Source organism: Scleropages formosus, chromosome 1 (genome assembly GCF_900964775.1).
Source record: "Scleropages formosus chromosome 1, fSclFor1.1, whole genome shotgun sequence".
NCBI classification, from domain to species: Eukaryota; Metazoa; Chordata; class Actinopteri; order Osteoglossiformes; family Osteoglossidae; genus Scleropages; species Scleropages formosus.
In genome coordinates, this window is record NC_041806.1 from 45,490,930 (window position 1) to 45,514,323 (window position 23,394).

A 23,394-nucleotide genomic window follows, 5' to 3' on the forward strand; every position below is an offset into this window, starting at 1 on the left:
CATTCCAGCTGGAGTACTAGTCTCCCTTTGTCGCACTAAGTAGGGAAGTTCCCCTTTTAAAAGCGGCTTCAGTCAATATCTCTGTCCTGTAGACGCCTGGAATAATGCATAATTGAAGTGTCCTTTGTTTGAGAAGGTCTTTCGGAGTGGATTTACGATGAGATTATATGTTGCCAGCACTGTTAGGAAGTTCCTCTTGGCTTTGCTTTAATGGGAAAGTGAAATGTAGGACACAATACTTACAGGGTCATAGATCTTCTGTCCTCAGCGTGGACTCGAAACTCCATGGTGGCAGAAGGGGGATCGATTTAGTTGGACCCTAAAAGTGCCAGCGAGCCAAAGGAAATGTTGTCTAAGGCTGTCTCCCATGACCTGATGCACAGGGTTTCCAAGGTTTTGATGGTTCCTCAGGGCCTGAACTTCCGCAGTATGCCCTCATCTTGACTGCTGTCTCTACAACTCCCCGCTCCCTGGCCACCCTCCCCCCACAGGTTGGAGGCCACAGAGGAGAAGTTCAGGAACCGGGAGAGTCGACCCGAAGACCTGCAGGTCATCGCTGAGCTCAAGGAAATGGTAGCTGAAAGGGAATCCTTGGTCAAGAAGTTGGTGGTAAGTGTTCAAGAGAGTCAATGTGAATCATCAAACTGAGTCAAACATTTATTCATGTTTCCTTTGCATTTTTATTAAATGACTTTAAAACATAACAGATCTGATATTCACAACAACGTGAAGTGATGAAAATTTTGTTCCCACGAAATATTCCCCCCTGGGACATTTCTTGACAACTCAACAGTGTAAATGGGCTTGTCTTCACCTCGGGGGGCTCATGACGTGGAGACATTTCACGAACAGACGTAAATGCGTCAGCAAAATACACAAAGAGAAAAAGAGAAGATTTTTTTTTCTGGAAGTAGCATAGGGAATGTCGAGGCCCCTTGTGGCCCCACTTTACGTTTCATTTCAAAGGAGGGGTCCCTTCCCTCCCTCACTTGATGTACCTCCAGAAGGATTTTGTAGTAGCCATGACAACACGCTGATGTGAAAAACAGAAGGTGCATCAGCGTCTCAGGAATGTATTTTCAGTTTACTGTAGAAACGATCTGTGCTCAGGGACCCAGAGGAGGTGCGTGAGGTGTGGAACAGATCATCTGAAATGCACTGCCGTATTTAATTCTTTTCTCCTGGGGAAATTCCAGAAAGCGGGCTTACGTTCCCGATTTTATAGCATCTTTGACATTTCATACAGACATGGTACATTTCGCTATACTCTGGCTCCCCCTTACAAACGTATGAACAAATTTTTGAAGACGCAAACATTTTCTAGTTTATTTATTTATTTATTTTTAAGTTCATTTTCTTCACTTATCTATTTTCTAACATTTCTGTCAATAGTGGTCGGAACACATTCCGAAAGATGGTAATAAAGTGCACCCACAAAACCAGAGTTTGGGACCATCTTAATTCAATGTCAAATGACATTTTTATTTACATTTGATGTACTTGAACTTAATAAGAATATTAAACAGACCTACATTGTTTGCGTTGAGCAGCCAGTGTACGTTAGACTACTTTCAGCATGGTTCAGCCCCTATAATAAATACAGGAAGGCAGGAAGTGTTGTAATTGTCTCCTCTTCTATTGAAAGGATGATAAGAAGTTTTACCAGCTGGAGCTGGTGAATCGAGAGACCAACTTCAACAAGGTGTTCAATGCCAGCCCCAATGTTGGAGTGATTAACCCTCTCATTAAGGTAAGCTGCCCACTGTCACACATCCTCATACCATGCCAGCCTTAGGTGAGTGCTGTGCTCTTCATCGGCATGCCACACATCATACATGCCATTCATACACCATATGCACAGTACAGCAGTTGCAAATCACCCTTAAGTGTTCAAACCAAAGGCTTCCATTCTAATTGAATTAATAAGTATGCTTTTATTTAGATGGAAATGTGAAGTTGCTGACAGAGGTCCTTGCGTAACGTGAAACCTAATCGCAGCTGCAGGGCCGGAGCAGAGATCTCAGAGCTGGCACACGGCATCGTGTGGCGGGCGCTGAAATTCAGCCACGGCCCGAGGGGAGATCATAAGCTCTGCACATCAGCTTGGTGGCCTCCCGCTGCATTGTGGGATTGAGTGGCCCCGTTCCTGCGTCACAACAGCGAGCCAGTTCTTGCAGGAGCCATCACCCTGCATGAGCAACACGTTAACACCTATTCATGTACACCCTCATACATCTACCTTTTTGTTTCTGCGTAAACCTCTGTCCGTGTGTGTCTCTGTTATATACCTGTTCAGACATCCAGAATCTACTTTGCTTTCCAAGCCATTCTTTGTTGCCGTGGAAAATTTCAGTAGCCTCTTGATTTGATGCATTTCCTCTTGTTCTCATTTATTATAACTTCAGTAGCTGGGAGCAACTGTCATATCCATGGTTGAGTGGTGCAAGGCTAAACTTCTGGAAGCATTTATCCAGACATATCTTTTAAAAATTATACAGCTAGATAGGATCGAAAGAGAATTTTTTTCCCAATCCGCTGTTTTGTTTGTGTTCTTTCATATAGCAAAAGCGAAAGAATGACAAATCAGCAAACAGATTCAGCAGTTCTCCAAATCTCAGGGCTTTGGAAGCCGGGGGCACGGGGAGCGGGCCCCCCCCGCCGCCCAGCCGCCTAGAGCCCATCCCAAACTCCCCCATTCACCAGCTTGAGCTCAACCCTAGCAAACCTCTGCCCCCACCGACCCCTCCGACCGAGCCCAAGAAATTCATGAGGTGAGCCGCACCTCGCCGCTGGCGCTACCGTCCGCACACGGCAGGACCGGGGACCGGCACATTCACCCTACAAGCCTCGGGTTCGACCATGCCGTAGCGATGTTTCCTCCATGTCCTGTAGAAGCAGTTGTAGTATCCCTTTTTCGGTTCGGTTCCTTCACAGATGCGCACGGATATGCTTGCTTCATTTTCTTGTGCACCCCTTAGTGTCAGAGCTGTCACAGTTAGAGCTGCCCTGTTTTGAGACAGCAATTAACATAAGAAATTAATCAATTTTCATGGTCCCAGCTGCGGGTTCATCCAAGGATAATCCCCCCCTCCCCCCCGATTGGACCTGCGCTTTTTTCGAGCTTTAATTGAGTCCTGGGAGACTGGAAGTTGGGGAGCACAGAAACTTTTACGACTGTTTTCATTCCTCCATCTTTACTTGTCATGTGTCAGAAGCACTTTTGTCAGTTTATAAGACGGGGGGGGGAAAGGGATATTGCAGTTTTTCTACACAAAATGCTCCATACATGTGCTTTGAAAATGGCGTTGGAATGCAAATGGTAACATGGGTTGCTGTCAATGCACTTGTGCGGTTTGCATGCTGGTTCTGTTCCCGTTTGGTCCTGAATCTGTCCTGTCCTGTCCTTTAGGTACATGGCTTGCTTTACATTATGCTGTGTTTGTAGCTCTAGTTGTTGCGTGTTTTTTTTTTTTTTTTCTCCTCCTCCATTCCTTTTGGATCCTTTACGTTGTGACCATTGAGACAATCCATTGTCATTGCTCTGCAAAGTGCACTGTACTACCTATTTTGAATGATACCATGTTTGGAATGAGAGACTCACTAACACGCATGCCCTGGACCCAGCTGACCACATGTGCCACACTCTCCAGGACCTTTTTTCTATTCAGTCAATAAACTGTTGGCCTGTGCCTTGACGCTGCTTTGCTCATGTTGTCTTGATTTGTAGTGCTCCATAATGTCTGCCTCCAGGTGTGTTTCATTGCCGTTGCTTGTGCATGCATCCCCGCCATAATGCTTGTGCTCGAAGGGGAGGTACCTGTGGAGTGTGGGCAGGGCTGGCCATTTTGCCACTCTGCATGCTGGGTTGGAGCAAGTCGTGCGGGGGCAGCCCTCTATCGTGATGGGACTCTCCTTTCGGCATGTCAAATGCAGGCAACACAGCATACACAACCCCCTCTGTGCCCCCAGAAAGACTGGGGGAGAGGGGAGCACTGTGTAGTATTAAATATTAGAGATGATGCACTTTTCTTTCCAGGGCCCCCAGGAGCCACTGCCTTGTACATTCTCATTGTAGCATATTCCTTATTCAAACTTTTATGAACAGCTTTTTCCTCAATGATTGGCTTGTTGGGACTATATAATAAATCTTATGCATACCGTCTTCTTGGAACAGTTAAATCCGTTGCCCTTTGCAGTTGCGTAAACACCTAAAGTATATGTAACTGTGATTTAATGAGTGGAAAAATAACTTTGAAGAAATGTTTGCTTTATTCCAAGCTTCTCTGCATGAGTAAGTGGGGAAGACATTCAAATAAACTTCATCTGAGCACATTGTGCAGACTGAAAGACATGAGCATATAAACAAGACGTGAGAGGGCTTTTGGCAGAGATGAAGGCTGAATATGAGTACATCTAAAAATCAATCTGGCCTTCGGTGATCAGATTCAATTCTCTCAGCCGGCAGATGTTAGGGTCCCACACAAATGAAAAACTGCTACGATGGCTTATGAAAGTATTTTCTATTTTAATAGAACGGGCCTGTGATTCAGTAAAATGGCATTTTTTTTCCTGTTGTTCTGTCATTTGCCTTCCACAACATGTAGATGAAGAGTTTATATAAGAATGCCAGTTGCCTTTCTTCATGTGTTATTTCAAAAAGCAGCTGGTTTTTAAGATACTTTTTTTTTTTTTTTTTTTCCTCTCTCTAAAAACCACTGTCTGAAATAACTAAATAAAGGCAATTGGCTTTCTTTTATTAACCTTTTTTGTTGTCTTCGCTGTTCTGGTCATCATTGGACTGTTTTGAAACAGCTTGTATGGTAAACTAAAAGCAAAGCAGCCACTGTGTTGCACTGGGACTGAATTGTTCATTTCAAAAACCTACAACTGGCTAGAACATAAGTGCAAAGGGTTTCTTCAGCACAAAGAGCCATTCTTTTTTTTACCCATTATAGAAGTAAAATAATTGCATAACAGGTAGAAATTCCATTGTTCTGAATCATAAGTCTTATTTATAAAGCATACATATTTTCATAATCTGCTGTCAGTTTTTATTGTACAAGAGCCCATTATATAAGGGCTGAATGTAATTAATGTTGTAGAAATTAAATGCTCAAAATCACTAAAGTAACCTTAACATAATACAACAATATAAATAAAATTACTAATGAATGTCAGTTCGAAGTATCATGCAGCTTTGAGAAGAACCACAAGGATTCTGCTAAAGTCCTTAAAAGAAATACTACAAGGAGAAAATTCATTCTAGCTGCAGTCCTAATTATTCTTCTCCCATCCTCTCCCATGGGATATAACAGGGCCTTTTTAGAAAGATGCAATAAAAAGAACACACACTTCTCATTTAAGATTTTAATAGATTCTCCCATGCATTTATATAAACGAGAGTGTGTTCTCCCTCGGGATCCTTCCAAAAAGGAAAGCCAACAGATAAAAAGAAATAAATACGTTGATAATCAGATGCTCAGTGAAGCCATTTGTCGAAGATTAATGACATCATGTGTTTTAAATGTTAATAAACTGAACTTTTAGAAAAAATACAAAGTCAGATGAAACAAAATGTGAAATGTCTATTTCATTTAAAGCATATGACTAAAGAAGGTATTTTATTTGTAGATTGCAGTTATATATGATCGTAAGTATTCATAGTAATTGCAGGAGATTTATATACTGTATATACCAATAAAGCTTTGTGGGACAAAACCTAGTACTCTCTCTCCATAAGAATAAACTAAACATTAGCATCAACAACCATTGTCACAATGAGGTCTGCAATACAGCTTTTGTCAAAGGCAACTTACATGGCTTACAGTTTACATTCGAACACCTGGATGATTAAGCCATCCAGGATAGGTACTTTGCTTGGAGTATGTGGTAAAGGCCACTCCTGGTATTATTCGACAACCCTGAACTTATATTTACGCATGTGAATGTACATCTTGCTGGAGTTTTGCTGACTGTTATCTGCTATCCCCGTTGTCCCATCCAGCACTAGAGGGGCAAACAGATGGAGAAGCCCGTCCTCCAGATTACCACACACCTTGATCGTACACCTGACTTTTCACTGTAAAACCTGCTTATACCACATAAAGAATAGTCATTACCTCATTCATTTTATTTCATTTGTAGAAAGCAAACAGTTTCACAGCGAGCTCATAATTCTACTTGATCGAGTGTGAGGAGTAGCGGAATGAACAATAAAGAACTCAGAACCCTTTATTGCCAGTATACAGCATAACTGAATTCGTTGTGGTTCAGGGAAAATCTGTAAAATCTACAAAAGCATGAAAGTAATGCGGCTGCTTTCCTCACAAAACCTTCACTAAATGTCCTTGCTGCGGTTGTTCTCTTACTGAAACATATGCATAACACACAAGGACATCGCTGGAGTATTACAGCCTCGCTGGCCTTGTGATGGCAAGCGTTAATATATAACTGCTGTTGTTGTGGCCTGTCCCTCCTGCACAGCCCTCCTGAGATGGAAAACTCGCCCGTCGCATCCCCAGATCCGCAACGCCAGGAGTGGTTCGCCCAGTACTTCACCTTCTGACTTTTGCAACTGAAAAGCATGTAAAAAAAAAAAGAGAAAAAAGGAATGTATTTAATGATACACCATTACATTCTGTTTATTTCTTCACTGTGAATGGATTTCTTGTTTGTACAGTGACATTTAAGTACATCTGACATTTTCTTTTAGGCATTTTTTTTTGATGAGTGGTGGATATGCTGCTATTTATTTGTTTAAATCTTATTATTTGTTAAAACGCAGTATAAAGTATTGTCTTTTCTCTGTACTTTATTTTAGAATGGCACTGTATTGAGAGTTTGTTACAGCTGCATAATCAATTTTGGTAGAATTAAAATGTTTGTATGGTTGTCTCAACACTGATATAATGATGTCTCACCACTTTTAAAATAAATGGCATATTTTATATTTATATTATACTGGTGTATGCTATAAATAAATTATTGTGACATTTACTTATGGACTGCTTATTTGTCAGGGATTTAATACAAATTTTTCTGTTACGTTTTCTTTTATCGTGTAAATGGGCAAAGCTGGAAATCTAGTCAAACTAAGTAATGTTAAAAATGTATTGGAATAATAAACCAACAGTAGAATGACATGTACAAAAGTGGATTTGTACAGTGTACTAGAGCTAAGTGCAATAAATTCTGCTCCTTGAATATACAGAAACATACAATTTTCTTTAAACACGATGTCTCCACCGAGTAGGCAACATAAAAAGTTATTTGAAATCCCACGTTTAATGTCTGTCTTTTATTTCCTCTCACATTTTGTTGTCATGTTTCAAGAGACACAGTTATATATATATATACTACAATTCCTGGTAAGGCCTGTAAGACAGATCTGAAACAGTAAATCAAATGGCTTTATTTAAAACTTGAAAAATGTGGTAAGACTTGTGACCTATAACCTACAATGCATAAATAAATACAAATTTTAAAAAATTAAATTTTTTAAACATAAAAAAATGTAGAAACACAAATGATAGCAGCATCGCAATTGCCAATTATTTTTCAGCTTTCAGAACCGGATGAAAAATATTGTTTACAGCATTAAAATTTAAAACAACACTTCTCAGAAAAAAAACGAATCTAGACTATGTTTCTCGACTGATGACTGGTGAACTTCTCCTAGGATCCTGCATTGCAAACTTTACCTGCAGCAACAACCTCAAAAAATCAAGCCTTCGTCACTGTGCAATGTCGCGCTGAAATGACGTCACACGCGAAGATCCGCTGTTCCGCGTGCTCCTCTCCGCATCCGTATCAGGAACTCAGTATGAGCCGTACCATTCAAGAAAGCAGAGGTGGGGTCAACTAAATGTGTATATATAATTTTTAACACAGGTCATAAAGTAAAGAAATATATATTAAAACTGAAGTTTTTTAATTCAGTACGATATTTTATAAAGCTTTTTAATTGCAAATCGTATTAGCTTTCATATAATTTTATCTGTTTTCTATTGCCTCACCCCTAAAGGCGGCAGAGTTTATGAAATGGCGGTAAATCCGAGTGGAGTGTCCGTCCGTGATGCTACATAGAGTGCAGAGGGCTGCGCTTCTCTGTGTTCTTGTTTAGCTGACGTGAGTGTTGTGGTCATATGTAGTGTTTCGAATACTGCACACTTCGTGTGAATATTACTGACGGTGTTTACAGAGAAAACATAAGTTTGTAAAAATCTACTTTTTCATGAAATAGCGCTATTAGCAGCAGGTAGGTTGGCTTGTGTTACTCTGAGAGCTGTGTGTGCACGCCACCACCACCATGTTTTGCTATATATATAAAATATATACTGTTTCCTGCTCTACACGCCTGACGCCATGCCTTATTGTACTATGTTACAGAATATCATACCGTGCTGTATCAGGTTGTGCAATACTCATTATTTACTGTACCATGCCGTACTAATACGGCACTTAGTGTATTTTGTAACGACCCGCGTTACTGTGTTTTAGCGGGAAATGTGTTTACTGGAGTAGTTGCATTATGGGAAAAATGGGTAAAGTAGGTGTGCAACCACTGGGGGGACTTAAAGGCAAAATGATGGAGTGACTGTGTTTGCTTGTGGGAAGGAGAGAGCGTGGGAGCGTTAAATAGACTGGGAAGATTGGGGCGTTTCCTGGAGAAAACAAGTTTCTCGGATTGAGAGCGTATATTTCCATGTTATTTAAGGTGCGGTATGGATCAGTATTGAATAACATGGTTACAGTATAATACTGTATACCACACCTTGTTGCACTACACACTGTACCATGTAAGTATATACCTACTGTAATTAAATCATTATACAATACCAGTTATACAGTAAATATATACAAATACAATATTGAATATAATGCCACAGATATTCTCCTATAATACATTACCATAGTACCACACTGTTCATGCACTCTTATTTCTGTTGGACAGCAGGTGGCTTTACTGGTTAAAACTGTCATCATGTGCTCAAAGGAGTTCACTGTAGTGCCATTGGTCAAGGCACTTAATCCTAAATTGCTTTAGTCAAAATTACCCTGTTATACAAAAACAGTTGTTATAACTGGTCTTAATGTTATTGCTGTCCCAGATGACTTACAGTGTCAGGTTTATACACAGTGAAAGTGTTTAAAAGGGAGTAGCAAACATATGATGACAGAGGATGAAATGGAACGCAGGATGAAGCCAGGCTGAACTGGACACAGCGGTCAGGTTGAAATAGCAACCTGTTACACAATGAGACGCAAACCCGCAAACAAATGGTAATGGACAAGATAATGCAGAGAACATTGGGTTAGGAGCTCAGTGAGTAATATTATCTTGAAATTATGATTGTCAGTGCTGTGGTATTGCTGTATCTCCTTATAGCCTTTTTTGTTTTTTTAGACATAATTCACATATATGTATTTTTTTAATATAACCTTTTTAATAAGAAAAACATAAATGACTTAGCCTGGGAGGATATGAATAATTACATCTGATTTTCTGACAACGGTTACAGAAAGCCAAGGAAGACAACAGTAATAATAACACTGGTATGCTTATTTCCTTGCATAAGAGCAATAAAAGCATTATGTGCTGTGATTTTCTTTTATCTCCTGGAGCTGCATTGATTAATGATCTAATAGTGGAAAGGAATTTCCTTGAGTGAGCACCGTGTACATAATTACATTTCATATTATCTATTGATCTCAGGGAGCTGAGAGCTGCAGGCTGGCCCATGTTGCAGGAAGGAATGAAATGTGTTTTTGTGCTCCCACAGTTTCACCATGCTGCTGCATACTGACCAGGTGTCCTTCATCGGCCAAGTATTTGAGGATTTTGTGACTGAACACCACCGTGCCGACCTACTTCACATCCTGCAGCAGCCTGATGAGGACCGTCACTACCCTGTGGTAGTGGATGCCATGACTCTATTTGAGGCCAACATGGAGGTGGCAGAGTACTTCAACGCTTTCCCTGCTGAGGTGCTGTCCGTGTTTGACAATGCCCTGCACAGGGCTGCCACAGCTGTCCTACAGTCCACCTCGCCAGAACTGGGATGCCAGATCAAGCGGAACCTCCATGCCAGGATCTCAGGTGTGTGGTGGTGGTTGCATAGGAAATAGGATGTTGCATAGTAATTTATGTCAGTAATCCTAATCCAAAGATTGTTAGTTCAAATCCCAGGACAGGCCCTGACTGGCTTGACCTGACTTGGGTAAAAGCGGCTGCTGTGCAATACACTTAGTACAGGTGGTCTTCGACTTACAATACATTCAATTCAATTCAATTTAATTTATTTTTATAGAGCGCTCTTCTCACACACTGACACATAGCACTTTAACACGGGCATAAAGCAGGGAAACAGATACATCAGATAAAGAGACATAGAAGACAGTTGACTACCGACTATCATAATGCTTTTATAGAGGTATAAGTATTGGCCACGGAGGAAAGGAACAAAAGCTCCCAACTGAAAATTGAGGGAGAAAAAAACCTCTGGGTGTCCAAGGGCCAGTGGTTGCCCACCCCTCCTGAGCATTCTAGATTAAGTAACAATTCTAAGCCAGTTTACAAGTAATAATGATATTGTTGCTGTGTGGTAGCTTGAATTCCCAGTTCAGCATGGTACATCTCATCCATCATGACAGTTGGTCATCATCTTCAGTCGGCATGGGGTTGCATCTGTGACTGCCGGCCGGCCTCCTCGGGTCTTGTTGTGGGGAGATAATGCTCAACAGGAAGAAATAATTAGTAATTTTGTAACTTAAACAAGTAAATTTAATTTGCATTCGTATAGATATGCAATAAATGCAATGTATGATGACCCAGACTTACAGAAGCTGCTCCATTAGTCTTATTATTTTCGAGTCCTGATGTTTGCTTGTAGTGTCTAACAACGACCACTGCATCTGGTGTAACATAACACTGGCTGGTCACGCTGTGCAAGATGCTCATATTTTATACTCATTCAGTATGTTTATCAGACATTGCAGTTTATTCACAAAAATGTTGCTGTATTTATGGAATGTTTCATGTGTGATTCGTTTCAGGTTACTTTTCATTTAAAATGGCTGGCAAACAAAAACTTAAGTCTTCTGGTCGTGCAGAAAAGAAAAAGCAAAACAGGTTTAGAAGTGAAACTGAAAATAATAGTGCAGCATGAAATAGATTTATAATACGCTACTGTATTAATATTACGGCATATTACTATTATTTCACTGCAGCTGGCATTCAAACCTGCAGTCTTTAGGTCCAAAGGTAGGAGTGCCACTATGCTACCAGCTGCTCCATTTTGATATGAATAATAAATGAAATTAGTGAAGAAATATAACAAAGCCCTGTTGTATAATGTAACATTCATGCATGTTAATTGTTTATGTATCCTTATGGTTACATAATATAGATAACATGATTTACGATGAAGTTGACTTATGAAGTTTTCGGAATAAAACCCCATTCTAAGCAGAGAACCACCTGTACTAAGGGAAGATTTAATTTTGTCACTGAAAGGGGGGTAGGTGGTATAGTGGTTAGTGCCTTGCAATCTGCAGGCTACTTGTCTGAATACCTGCTCCTGTTGTACTACAGGTAGTACTAGAGCTGGTAGGATGAACCCGGTTCTACTCAACCCTAGCAAGCATCGTGCTGAGTTTTGATGATGACGATACAGGATCTGTTTCGCGGAGCAGATAAGCGTTTAGTAACGGACTCTTCCCGCCTTATGGAGATCCAGTGGCAGGACAGGAGCTCCGACACAGGTTGCAATTAAAGCAGAGCCCGCGGCACCATTTGTTCAGCAGCTCACACACCTCATCAATTTACCCAATGAAACAGAGAAGCGGTTTTCTTTAGCGTACCCATTTCCTACATTAGCAGCTAGTGGCCGCAGGTCTCTCTACTTACAAAGGGAGCATTCATTAAGAGTGTGTCCATTCCCAGTATCGTTGTTGATGTTTTCTTTGGTTACATTTACTGTTATGCACTTAGCAGATGCTTGTCTTTAAAGCAATATACTGTATGCCTCAAAGTAAACAAAAGTGCATTTACAACAAAGAAAGGCCTTATGTACGCATGATTCCAGAAGCACAGTTTATTTCTTCGATACAGCCATTGTCATAGCACACATATTTCAGTAAATACATAATGAAGTCGCCTACAAATAGAAAAATATGTAGATAAAAAGTAGCAGGTATTGAGTGCCTGACTTAGAAACCTTCAGTCTTGGAGGTTGAGTTGCAGGTTGACAATCTGTTACCCTTGTAGAGAAGTTAGAGGGACATATTGCAATTTGTGAGGGCATCTGTGTTGGTTGGCAAAAAATATACGTACAAAGAGCTGTGTATCATCTGTGTAGCAGTAATAAGAGAAGCCACAGAAGCTGTACCTCGAGAAGGGGTGTAGAAGGGAAAGAGTAGATGGCCAAGTACTAAGCCCTGTGGAACACCTTGACAGAAGTAGGGGCGAGATCCACCTGAAAGGCAGGATTCAAACCTACCGGTGGTAACCCTTTGAGGTGGAGTCATTCTAGCAATCTTAGAAGGATGTGGTTAATAAACTACAGAATGCTGCTGGTCTGAGACACAGCTTGATCTAAAAATAGCACCTGTGAAGCCTAGGATTACATTTAGCAGAATTTGAATTTGAAGGCAGTTTTCACCTTAGTTACATAGATTAAGAGCCCAGTAGGGCTTTGGCTGAAAGCCTGGCTGTCTGCAGACAGCAGTATTTGTTTACGCCCCAAATCAATTTTTTCTCTGCACAGTGTTCATGTTGCTATAGGCAGCATGTGGTGTATTAAATAACCTCCTGAGACTCATGAAAAAATTATTCTTTTGTCCACTATAGAGGACATATTTTTTAGTATACAGTCCATCCTTTTTTTGGACTATATAGGGGAAGGAGGTCCCCCCCATACAGTGTTGTATACTGCACAATGTGGTAGAGTAATAGTTTTATAACTAAATGTAATGTGCGGTGAGCGTGTAATGTGCCTAATAAAATGAAATAGTACTGTAATGGAAACTAATGGTATAATACTATAACTGAAAATGTATACATACATACATACATGCTACACATAAGTACTCTACTGTATATATGTTCATACATACTGTGCATTAATTTATACAAAAATAATAAAGCAAATACAGTACTGTAAATAAAATAATACCTTAAATAAAAATATATTTACTTACCAGAAAAAAAGGCTTGACTTGTGTAAGTGTTGCTATGTCCTATAGTGGTAACTCTGTTTTTACTTTGAGTCGAAACCAGACACTTCCATGCAAGGAGGGTAGAATATCTGCCGCTAAAAGGCGACTATCTGTTCCTTCTCTAACAGTGAAGACTGTCGGGTGGTTCTTTATTGAGACATAGTATCAAAATAGTATAAAGAATTGTTTACTTTTACTAAATACTTTCTCCATCAAAAACTGAAAATTGGTTACAATTGATGTTTTCCCTTTATTTTGCTGAAATTATTTTTGTGTAATATATTTGCGATGATCCAAATTATCTGTGATCGAGAATGGACTGTATCTGCCAAACTTTACATGCTGTAATGCCATGTTCAAGTACACCTTACTGAGGACATTCCATGCTTTTAAAGGATACTGCAGGTTTGGCATGAGAGTTCGACAGCATTCTAGAAATGCAATAAATGTATTGAAATCCCTTCTTTGCTCAGTCTCAGGAGGCTGAAGATAAGGTTGACGGTTCAGAGACTCTGTTGGGGCCTTAAGCAAGACGATTGACTCAAAGCTGCTGGATAAAACCATGTACTGTGAAAACAAAATGGATTAAACCCACAAATGTAGACAGCGTTTGCCCCCCTCCCCCCGGAAATTTTTGACATTTGAGCAGGATTTCATTCGGCCTCAGCCGATAGCTAAGGGTATGTTTTGCCATCATGGATGCTATTCTGAGAAAAGTGAAAAGAGATGGCATAAAAAGCTTCATGTGTGCTGAATCCTGATTACGCGACCTGATTCTCGACCCTGCCCCACAAACACTAGAGAACTTTGCATCTAGTTTTTTCAAGTTGTGGTAATTGGGAATAAAGGAATCATTGGATAGAGTCACCTCATTACGCAAACAACACCGTAAGTTTACATTTATTCATTTAGCTGATGCTTTTCTCCAAAGCGACTTACAATGTTATGGTTACAATTATTTATCCATTTATACAGCTGGGTAATTCTACTGGAGCAATTTAGGATAAGTACCTTGCTCAAGGGTACTACAGCCAGAGGCGGGGATCAGACCTGCAGCCTTTGGACCCAAAAAGTCAGTAGCTCTAACCACTAATCTACCAAATGTTGGCAATTGTGATGGTATTTGAACAGGAATGCAGTGTTTGAAGGCTGGCATTCTGCATTTATTTTATTTCCAAAATTTTAGAATATATCAGGAATGACATTACCGGTAGAGGCTTGTTGAAATTTTGAGGTCTTTTTTACTAGGTCACCTCCACATGTTGTTTCCAGAGCAGTTATCCCTTTGCTGAGTTTTGCAAGCTAGAATATCTAAGTAGCTAGTGGGGTTCCAAAAATTGTTGCTCTTCCGGATGATACATGTGCAAATTGCTAAGATAGTATAAATATATTATTCTCTTGTATTCACCTTGCAGAGGGCACATAATGCCTCAGTACATAATTATAAACAGGAAAAGGTTTCCTTTTAATAGGATGTTCTAAATCATTGCAATATCATATTTATTAATGAGAAAAGAGCACCACCTGATGGGCACTGCTAACTGCAGCTTAGAATGGTAAAAAAACACAGTTCAGTGATTGTTGGGAAATAAAGTTCTTGTTAATGCTTAGGTGCACCCAGTGGGGCTTTACATACCTTTGAATAGGAATTATTTGCTTTAATTTTTCATTATACCAGTTAGTACAACTGCATATTTTATCTGCACAGTTCAGAGCAAGTGGAAAACTAGCAGCAAAGTGAAATGCATCTCCTTTTCCTTCCAGGCTTGCCTGTTTGTCCCGAGCTGACACGCGATCACATCCCCAAGTCCCACGATGTCGGTCACTTCCTGTCTGTCACGGGCACTGTCATCCGCACCAGTGTCCCCAAGGTGCTGGAATACGAGCGGGACTATATGTGTACCCGCTGCAGGCATGTGTTCACCGTCCAGGCTGACTTTGAGCAATTCTACACCTTCACACCACCAACCTCCTGTCCCAATGAGGAGGGCTGCAACTCCTTCAAGTTCTCCTGCCTGTCAGATGGCTCGTCCTCACCATCCGGCTGCAGAGATTACCAGGAAATCAAGATCCAGGAGCAGGTAGCTCTCAGATATTGCAACAGATTAAATTATTCATCCTCCGAATCTCTACTAATACACTGAAAGTCTCACTCTTTATTTGTCATTTTGGCAAGCCACTTAAAAATTAAGATTAAATATAAGTCGTAGCAAAAATAGACATCTAAAAGGATGCAACCAACATCGGAAAAGGAGCAACTGAATTCAAATTGTAATGTTTTTAACTGGAAATCTGAGATTTATGTATTTTAGTTTTATACAATGTATTGTAGTGTTTCAGACAGTTTCTTTATTGCAACAGTTCTGCTCTGATTCATGGCACATATAATGAGTAAGATTATTTCTCACGCACACACACTGGCTGAAGCAGTCATTTCAAATTAATCTAAGGAATAAGACTTTTTAAAAATTTCTGTTTTGTACACTAGGTGGAGACAAACCTTTTTTAAGGCGATATTATTGGTAGCTATTGAAGCAATACTGTCAAATACAGGCATGCAGACCCATAAGGCCTATAAGTGTCCCCAGCCAAGGGTGTTCCCTGCTGTCCTACTCAGGCACAGAAACTGTCAGTGGGCAGCATTCCTCGGTCCATGCTGGTGATCCTGGAGGACGATCTGGTGGACAGCTGTAAATCTGGTGAGGACCGTTTTGTAGAACAGCAGAGCACTTTGTCTGTGTATCATCATCCACCTGCTACTTAAGAAGAGAACTGGGACAGCAGCATAAGGCTTATTGATATGAAGGTTATTAACCTGAAAGTTGGCACTTCAAGCCCCATTTTCTATTCCTGCTGATGGTGCCCAAGAGCAAGGCACGTTCCCTGAATAGCTTTGGTAAAATATCCTGCTGTTGTATGAAACGATCAAATACTATAAGTAGCTTTGTATTAAAGCATCAACTCAGTAATAAAATAAGAAGGTGTTTAATCCTTAATCTGATGAAGTTTGATGCTACAAAACAGTGTCACAATTTAGCGTCAAATCATACTAGGGAGAAACACATTCCTAAAATGTGAAAAACTGACAGAACATTGTAGACATCTGGAATTCCGTTTCTTCCTTGTCATCTTTGGACACAGTACTGGTGAACACCCTTGGCTGTTTTGATATTGTTCAAGCTGCTGCCTTAATCTGGCCTCCTCCTGGCTTTTGGCGGTGCTCCTGGTTGTGTTCTACAGGGGATGATGTCACGGTGTATGGCGTCGTACGTCAGCGGTGGAGACCGCTGTACCAGGACTCTCGCTGCGACCTGGAGGTCGTCCTCAAGGCCAACTTTGTGGAGGTCAATAATGAGCAGTCCACCGCAGCTTTGGTTATAGAGGATGTCCAGAAGGAGTTTGAGGAATTCTGGGAAAAATACAAAGACAATCCATTAGAAGGTACTTATTACAAGTTCCCTTTTAAGGTCCAAATCACAGAGCAGATGCAAAAGTTCCTTGACAATTAGCTTTACTGTCCTATCTTTGCTGGGTGTTTTACAAATTAATTAGCACAGAATTATAAATTAGTGTCGTCTTAGTAATTAATTGATCTGATCGCTTCTAACCAGATGGTCCTCTTCGAACTGATTGCAATGGTATCATGATGAGTCATATTTCACTCTTTTAGTCTGATCAGAGAAAAGTTGCTTTCTCAAAAGAGACTGAGCTTTTTTATTTGACTTCATAAGATATTTGCTCTCACTTGGGCCTTGTTTTTCCTGTACAGGTAGGAACCAGATCCTCATGAGCCTGTGTCCACAGGTGTTTGGGATGTATGTGGTCAAGCTCGCAGTTGCCCTGGTGTTGGCAGGTGGGGTCCACAGGGCAGATACCTCCGGGACAAAGGTCAGAGGTCAGAAGTTTCACCGATTCCTAATCCTGTCGCAGTTCTTTAAGAATGACTGTAGACTAACAGAGAAAATGTTGGCAATCGTGATGGTATTTGAATAGGAATGCAGTACCTGAAGTTACCTTTAGTAGAACGTATTACAAATGTAGCATGTTTCATGGAGGTCTCATTAGAAATGTCTGAAATGTTTGGTAGTGTGTGTTGTACTGTGTAACAACTTTTTGTCATGCTCAGCCCTGCAAAAATGCTTCTGTTTCTTCCAGGTGAGTCTCACCTGTTGTTAGTGGGAGACCCAGGCACTGGGAAGTCGCAGTTTTTGAAATACGCTGCAAAGATCACGCCCCGCTCTGTCCTCACAGCAGGGATTGGCTCCACAAATGCAGGTCTGACTTTACTGCTGAATTCCCTCTGCTGTTGTCCCAGGCTAGTACCAGGGCGCTGTGATGTGTTACTAGTAGAAAACAATATTTAGCTGATATCTTTGTCTAGCACAACAAAGTGATTACAACAAACAGTTGCAGATAACCGGCTTTCAGTTAACTAGCAGTCCACAAATCAGAACACGTTTTCACAGTTAGTCACACACAAAGGAGGATTTAGAATCAGTTTTACCTTCACAACCTGTTTTTGGTCTGTAGAAGGAAACAAACTCAAACACAGGTAGAAAATACAAATTCTACACGAAACTGGTTTTGAACCCACAGCCCAGGATCTGTCAGGCACCAGCACTACCGACAGCTCCTGTGTGCTATACAACATGCTCTTAAATTTGTCAGCGCAAGTCGATGTACCATTGTTTGTTTTCCTAAGTAAAAGGAACATTTTGTAAAAGCAGGCAAACAGTTTCTGTGCATAAAGGAAAAGTAATGGCCTGCATTGTTTTACGTTCAGGACTGACTGTGGCGGCAGTCAGAGACTCTGGAGAGTGGCACCTTGAGGCAGGAGCGCTGGTTCTGTCTGACGGTGGGCTCTGCTGCATTGACGAATTCAACAGCATCAAGGAGCAGGATCGCACCAGCATCCATGAAGCCATGGAGCAGCAGACCATCAGTGTAGCCAAGGCTGGGTGAGGAGCAGAACATGCCTTTCTGGAGGATCATGAGGTCCAGTGTTGTGTGATACTGTTTGCTCACATCACAAAACATAGTGCTTACTGCCTTTAGTTATAGTACTAGTGATTTACACCATTTGTCATATATTTACCTTTATTGTACACTCAGCAGTTAAGCCATGATGTTCACTGCCCAATCCAATTTACTGATAGTCCTTAATGCCATGTACACTGGGTCCTTGTGTTAGAAAGTTTCAAAGACAGATACGTTTTCAAGTGTATTTATATTTGGGTTTTCTCCATTTTATAATATTTCTATTCGCTGCAAAACCTGTATTTATACAGCTAGCCGATATATGCCAGTAAAATGCAAACAGGAGTGTGGGACCACCTTAATTCAGCTCCCTTCTACAGTGTTTATAATTTGTCTTCTAGTAGTATTATTATTATTATTGTTATAGATATATGAGGGGTTTTTGTGGAGACTAACTAGGTAATACATCGAGAGGCATTATTTTTAAGCTTTTATTAGTTATGGCTTAATGTCTTAAGGGACTCTTTTTAAAAAAAGGCAAATTACTGACAGACTTCCAGTCCCACGTGTGTTCATAAGCTGATGACCCAGAGTGCATTATATATTACCGTCTTAGCCACATCCAGACAATGCAGAATCTATTGTGGATCTGGCAGTTATCTGGACATGGTGGAGCACACCATTTTCATCAGTACATCCTTTTGTCCACCAGTGTTTTGCAAGTTTTGCTTTTTCTCTGCTTGCGGCCTATTTTGCATGTAAATGTGAGATAGTTTTGTGATTATGGGAGGTAATGGTCTACCCTACCGTATGTTAGTGCCACTCTCATTTTAATGAAGATAAAGAAGGTCCTCATCTCTCTCTCATGCAGCATGGTGTGCAAGCTGAATACCAGGACCACTATTCTGGCAGCAACCAATCCGAAGGGCCAGTACGACCCTGAAATCCCGCTCTCCGTCAACGTGGCACTGGCCAGCCCACTCCTGAGCCGCTTTGACCTGGTCTTGGTTTTGCTAGACACCAAGAACCCAGAGTGGGACAGGGTCATCTCCTCCTTCATCCTGCAGAACAAGGGTTTGTGTCCCACCACATACTGCAACCAGTCATTAACCTGCACCTACACGTGCAGGTTGAGTGATTTCAGCTGCCCCGTATAAGCAGGGAGATTAGAGGAGTTTACGTGCTGAAGCTCGATTTCTAGTTCCAGTTCACAAGGACAGATCACTATAATTGCCCCTGTTAAGTGCAGTCTTCTACGATATCTGAGAGCCTTGGATAAAGGTTTCTGCTGAGCTGTAATAAAAAGGGATTTGTGGTGAAATCATGGGTTCCCTGTGATTATAGGGACCTTAAATGCACTTTAAGCTTCCTTTTGGGTTCTTCAAACACAAATGTTAAAGTAACATGATCCTCATTCATAGAGAGTGATCTGTTTAAAGCCAGCAATTAAATGAGCCTTGAAGTTTTGCATACTATTGGCATAGAATTTGCATGATACCAGATCATGTCACATGAAGTGAGCGTTCATGTCCAAACGGCCGTGTCACTTGCTGTAGGCTGGCATGTGCTCAAGGCAAATGACCACAAACCCAATCACGCTCTGTAGCTCCAGGGCTCCCCAACTGCCCCAACTCCCTGTGGGGCATGGAGAAGATGAAGGCCTACTTCTGCATGGCCAAGAGCCTGCAGCCACGTACACTGGAGGAGGCCAGCACCGTGCTGGCACGCTACTACCAGCTGCAGCGGCGCAGCGAGAGCCGCAACGTGGCCCGGACCACCATCCGCATGCTGGAGAGCCTGGGACGCCTGGCAGAAGGTAAAGTTCCACACACAGCCCTCCAGCAGTGAGAGATTCTATCATTCTCTGTCTCTGCAAGGCAGTCACCTACACAGCACTTCCAGTTTTGCTTCCTTAGTGTAACATCAGTTGTCAGTGAATTCAGACAAAATGCCAGAAAAGGTTATTTTGGCAGTTTTCTCCAAGGCAACTTACAATGTAAACTTTGTACACTAAGCTACTTACAAGTGTTCTCCCATTTATACATGTAGGATTTTTTACTGTATCAATTCCTTGAAAATACCTTGCTCAAGGGTATTAGAGTAGGTGTAGGATTTGGGTTCTTTGATTGAAGGTGATAGTTCTACCCAATACACCACCTACTACCCCCTTGATAGATATGCAGTTATTTATAGGAAAGATGGTGTCAACTTATGTGAAAGAAACCGTTTTTAGCCTTCAGCCGCGACAGGGATTGTTGATTCTGTTTTTTTTTTTTTTTTTTTTTTTTTTCTCCCCCCCCCCCTTTATTTTTGTTGGGTTTTACCTACAGCACATGCACGACTGATGTTCCGGGAAACGGTTACAGTTGAGGATGCTGTTGTTGTCATTTCGGTGATGGAGTGTTCCATGCAGGTAGGTCCTACCATACCATTACATGAAATATTAGTTTAAACAGATGCAACACTGCCACAGTGTCGAACTATACATATTTCATGGTAGGCACGTACATTTCAATTTCAGGGGGGTGCTCTCATGGGAGAGGTGAATGCACTACACACTTCGTTCCCCGACAATCCGACTGAACAGTATCGGACACAGTGTACAATCATACTGGAAGCACTGGGTTTGAACAATCTGCTCAAACGGGAGCTGGACAGATTGTCAAGGTAAGAAATGATTGAACAGAAACTGCAAAGGAGTGCAGATTTTAAAGTATGTAGGGGTTATAAGCATATTTACATTAAAAATACTAAGTACAGTATGTATAAATGGAATTTTATAATATTGTGCTTGACAGAATCAGATTTTCTAATTCCTCAAAGTAATTTTTCCTCATTGACTAATAATTGTTTGCCAAAAGTGAGCTTCCAACAATTTATGTTTTTCTAGGCTGCAAAACATATGCAAAAATCATGCTGAAGCAACAGTCAAAAATCAAAAGCCAGAAAAGAACAGGAGGGATGATGTGGACCAGGAAGCCCCCCTGTCACTGACTCAAAATGGATCAGATCATGGTCTGGACTGGTTCAACTCCTTGGTTGGTCCAGCAGGGACCAACTCCTCTGTACAAATTTCACCAATCTCCAGGTCTCCACCCAGAACCTCAGTAGAACCCAGTGACAGGATGAAGGAGAACACAGCTGCAGCACAGGGCAGCAACAGGGAGACCTCGGCAGCTGAGGGCTGTGAGGAGGAGGGCACAGCAACTATAGCAGCTCAGAGCCACAAGATAGACACTACATCTGATGGAGATCAACCAACCAGTGTAATTTCACAGATTGTCCAAGCAGGTTGCACATTCAGTTCTCCAGCAGGTGGATCTAGTTCTGTTGTGGAGAAGGTTTCCAAGAAGCTGCGTGGCCGAAGGCTTCGGGCAATGGCTGGTGGGGCCCTTGGACCAGCAGGGGCAGAGGTGGACTTGTTGGATGATCTGGAGCCATCTTCCTTCCCTAACTGGCCATCACACAGCACTCCTGTGGCTGCTAAGAAGCCACTGCTGAAGAAGAGGAGCACTGTGGAGAACTCCTCCTCAGCTGATTGGCATGATGGTCAAGGAAAAAAGGAGACCAGTGGTGGGCCACAGATCACACTCACTGGATTTACCTTCTGTCCCAGGGAGAAGCTGACCCATACAACCAGTGTGCACAACAATGATTGTGGCCTCCATGTTGGTGAATCCCATAAACCAAAAGAACTAAACGCAATCCTGGCCAGTGAGGTGCTCCAAGACCCAGAAAGCAGCAATGTACAGTGTTTGCAATCAGTGGGACAGGAGGCTGGAAGCAGTGAACTTAAGGGCAGGAAAGGAGGTGGTGCAGGAGAATTGTTAGAGGGAAGCAGCGAGAGTTCCAAGCTTAGCCGTAAAGTCATGGCTGAGATGGAAGGTGGAACCTCTTCATCTGAGGGGCTGCATCACCAGAATGGGAAGAAGGCAGGTCCAACAGTGACAAGTGAGGCAGATATAAAGGAGCACAAATTACAGAGGTTGCTCCAGAGGCTGAGCACTGCAACACCTTCCAACAGCCACACTCAGGCTAGCAGCCCTACCCATACAAGTTCTTCTGCGACAAAGGTGTCTGCATCCAGCCTGGCCAAGCTCTCCTGCTTCTCTTTCGTGGCATCAAACGAGGAGAAAGAGCTTCCAGTGCCATCAGTGGTGCAAAATGAGCCCACCAGAACCAGTGGTGGTCAGGACTCTATAGAAGGGCATGCTTTGAACACCAGGAAGAGGAAGTGCTTTGAGCTTGGCTCTGGGGGATCTAAAGTTCTTACTGGTCAGTCTCTATTCAGCTCCTCAGTCATAGATGATGCAGATTTTGAGGTGGACTGGGAGAAGGAGTCTAATAAGAGAACCAGAGTATGACCCAGCACTGCCCGTGTGTGTGTGTGTGTGTGTGTGTGTGTGTGTGTGTGTGTGTGTGTGTGTGTGTGTGTGTGTTATCACATTTGTATGAGTACTTATATGTTTCCTTGTATGTATTTAAGAGCCTCACATATTTCATATGTCCTCAGTGCTGCTAAATAAGAATAAATGTACAGTATATTTTGTACAGTTTACATTTTCCCTTTATCTTGTGCATGTGTCTGATTTCATATCTGTAAGAGTGTGATCCAAGCAGGAAAAAAATCATAACCTCATCTCTGTGTGTGGGCTACATTGAGTAGTAGAGGTTAATGGGAAATGTTAGAATTTCCTTCCTCTACTAGTCTCGACTTCCACCACCAAAAAATTCACTGTTGCTTTAAGGGGAGCTGAAAATGCTTTTAACTTACTGCCAGATTGCAATTCAGGTCATGAATTTTGCAGCAATCAGTTCTTTTTGTATTTAAGTGCATGGTGTGAAGCTTGCCCTGGGGGCTGCAGCCTGCCCATGTGGCCCTGCAGGTGCTGGGTGCACTAAAGGTAGCATTCAGCTGTTGCCATGGCTACACGGAAGAAATTCCTCATGGAGGTGGTAGAAAGGCACACTGTGGTGCCAAATTAATGGGATCAGCCAGAAGTCTGGAACAGGACTCGTGGGATTCTGTGTACCGTGTAGGAGATCAAGGTAGTAATGCCACCGGTTCAAATGCCTTTGATTGAACAGGCAATTATGAACATACAGGATTAACAAAGGAGTCACCTAATTGCTAGAGTAGACATTGATAGTTATGCTGGTGCCTTGTGGTATGAGCAGTCAAGTTATACAAAATTTAAC

General features: G+C 41.7%; 2 protein-coding genes across 4 annotated transcripts in view; both read left to right on the top strand.

The window, feature by feature from the left end:
* fam184ab (family with sequence similarity 184 member Ab) overlaps positions 1-6,976 on the top strand; it is a 73,369-nt gene extending 66,393 nt beyond the window's left edge. Inside the window, exons 15-18 of one of the 3 annotated variants that reach the window (XM_018742540.2) lie at positions 492-609; positions 1,646-1,750; positions 2,563-2,771; positions 6,484-6,976. In XM_018742540.2, the coding sequence (XP_018598056.2) occupies positions 492-609; positions 1,646-1,750; positions 2,563-2,771; positions 6,484-6,565 (514 nt within the window). In that variant the 3' untranslated portion in view covers positions 6,566-6,976. Of the gene's footprint in view, positions 1-491; positions 610-1,645; positions 1,751-1,998; positions 2,772-6,483 lie in introns of those variants that run through there. The other 2 variants (XM_018742542.2, XM_018742541.2) reach the window with 2 other exon arrangements.
* A 1,169-nt stretch (positions 6,977-8,145) lies between these two features.
* mcm9 (minichromosome maintenance 9 homologous recombination repair factor) lies at positions 8,146-22,559 on the top strand. Its single transcript, XM_018742407.1, has 13 exons — positions 8,146-8,257; positions 9,783-10,099; positions 14,983-15,299; positions 15,836-15,917; positions 16,459-16,659; positions 16,988-17,113; positions 17,374-17,493; positions 18,002-18,176; positions 19,067-19,269; positions 19,808-20,011; positions 20,526-20,608; positions 20,717-20,862; positions 21,086-22,559. The coding sequence occupies exons 2-13, from the start codon at positions 9,790-9,792 to the stop codon at positions 22,557-22,559; spliced, it is 3,441 nt and encodes a 1,146-aa protein (XP_018597923.1). The 5' UTR covers positions 8,146-8,257; positions 9,783-9,789.
* The last annotated feature ends 835 nt before the right edge of the window (positions 22,560-23,394 follow it).

What these genes read in the sequence shown, in the direction of transcription:
- mcm9 (XM_018742407.1), top strand. Translation starts at nt 9,790, where the DNA reads ATGCTGCTGCATACTGACCAGGTGTCCTTCATCGGCCAAGTATTTGAG. An exon ending in CAAAGACAATCCATTAGAAG is followed by an intron (nt 16,660 to 16,987) that starts GTACTTATTACA and finishes TTTCCTGTACAG; the next exon opens with GTAGGAACCAGATCCTCATG. An exon ending in CCTGGGACGCCTGGCAGAAG is followed by an intron (nt 20,012 to 20,525) that starts GTAAAGTTCCAC and finishes TTTTACCTACAG; the next exon opens with CACATGCACGACTGATGTTC.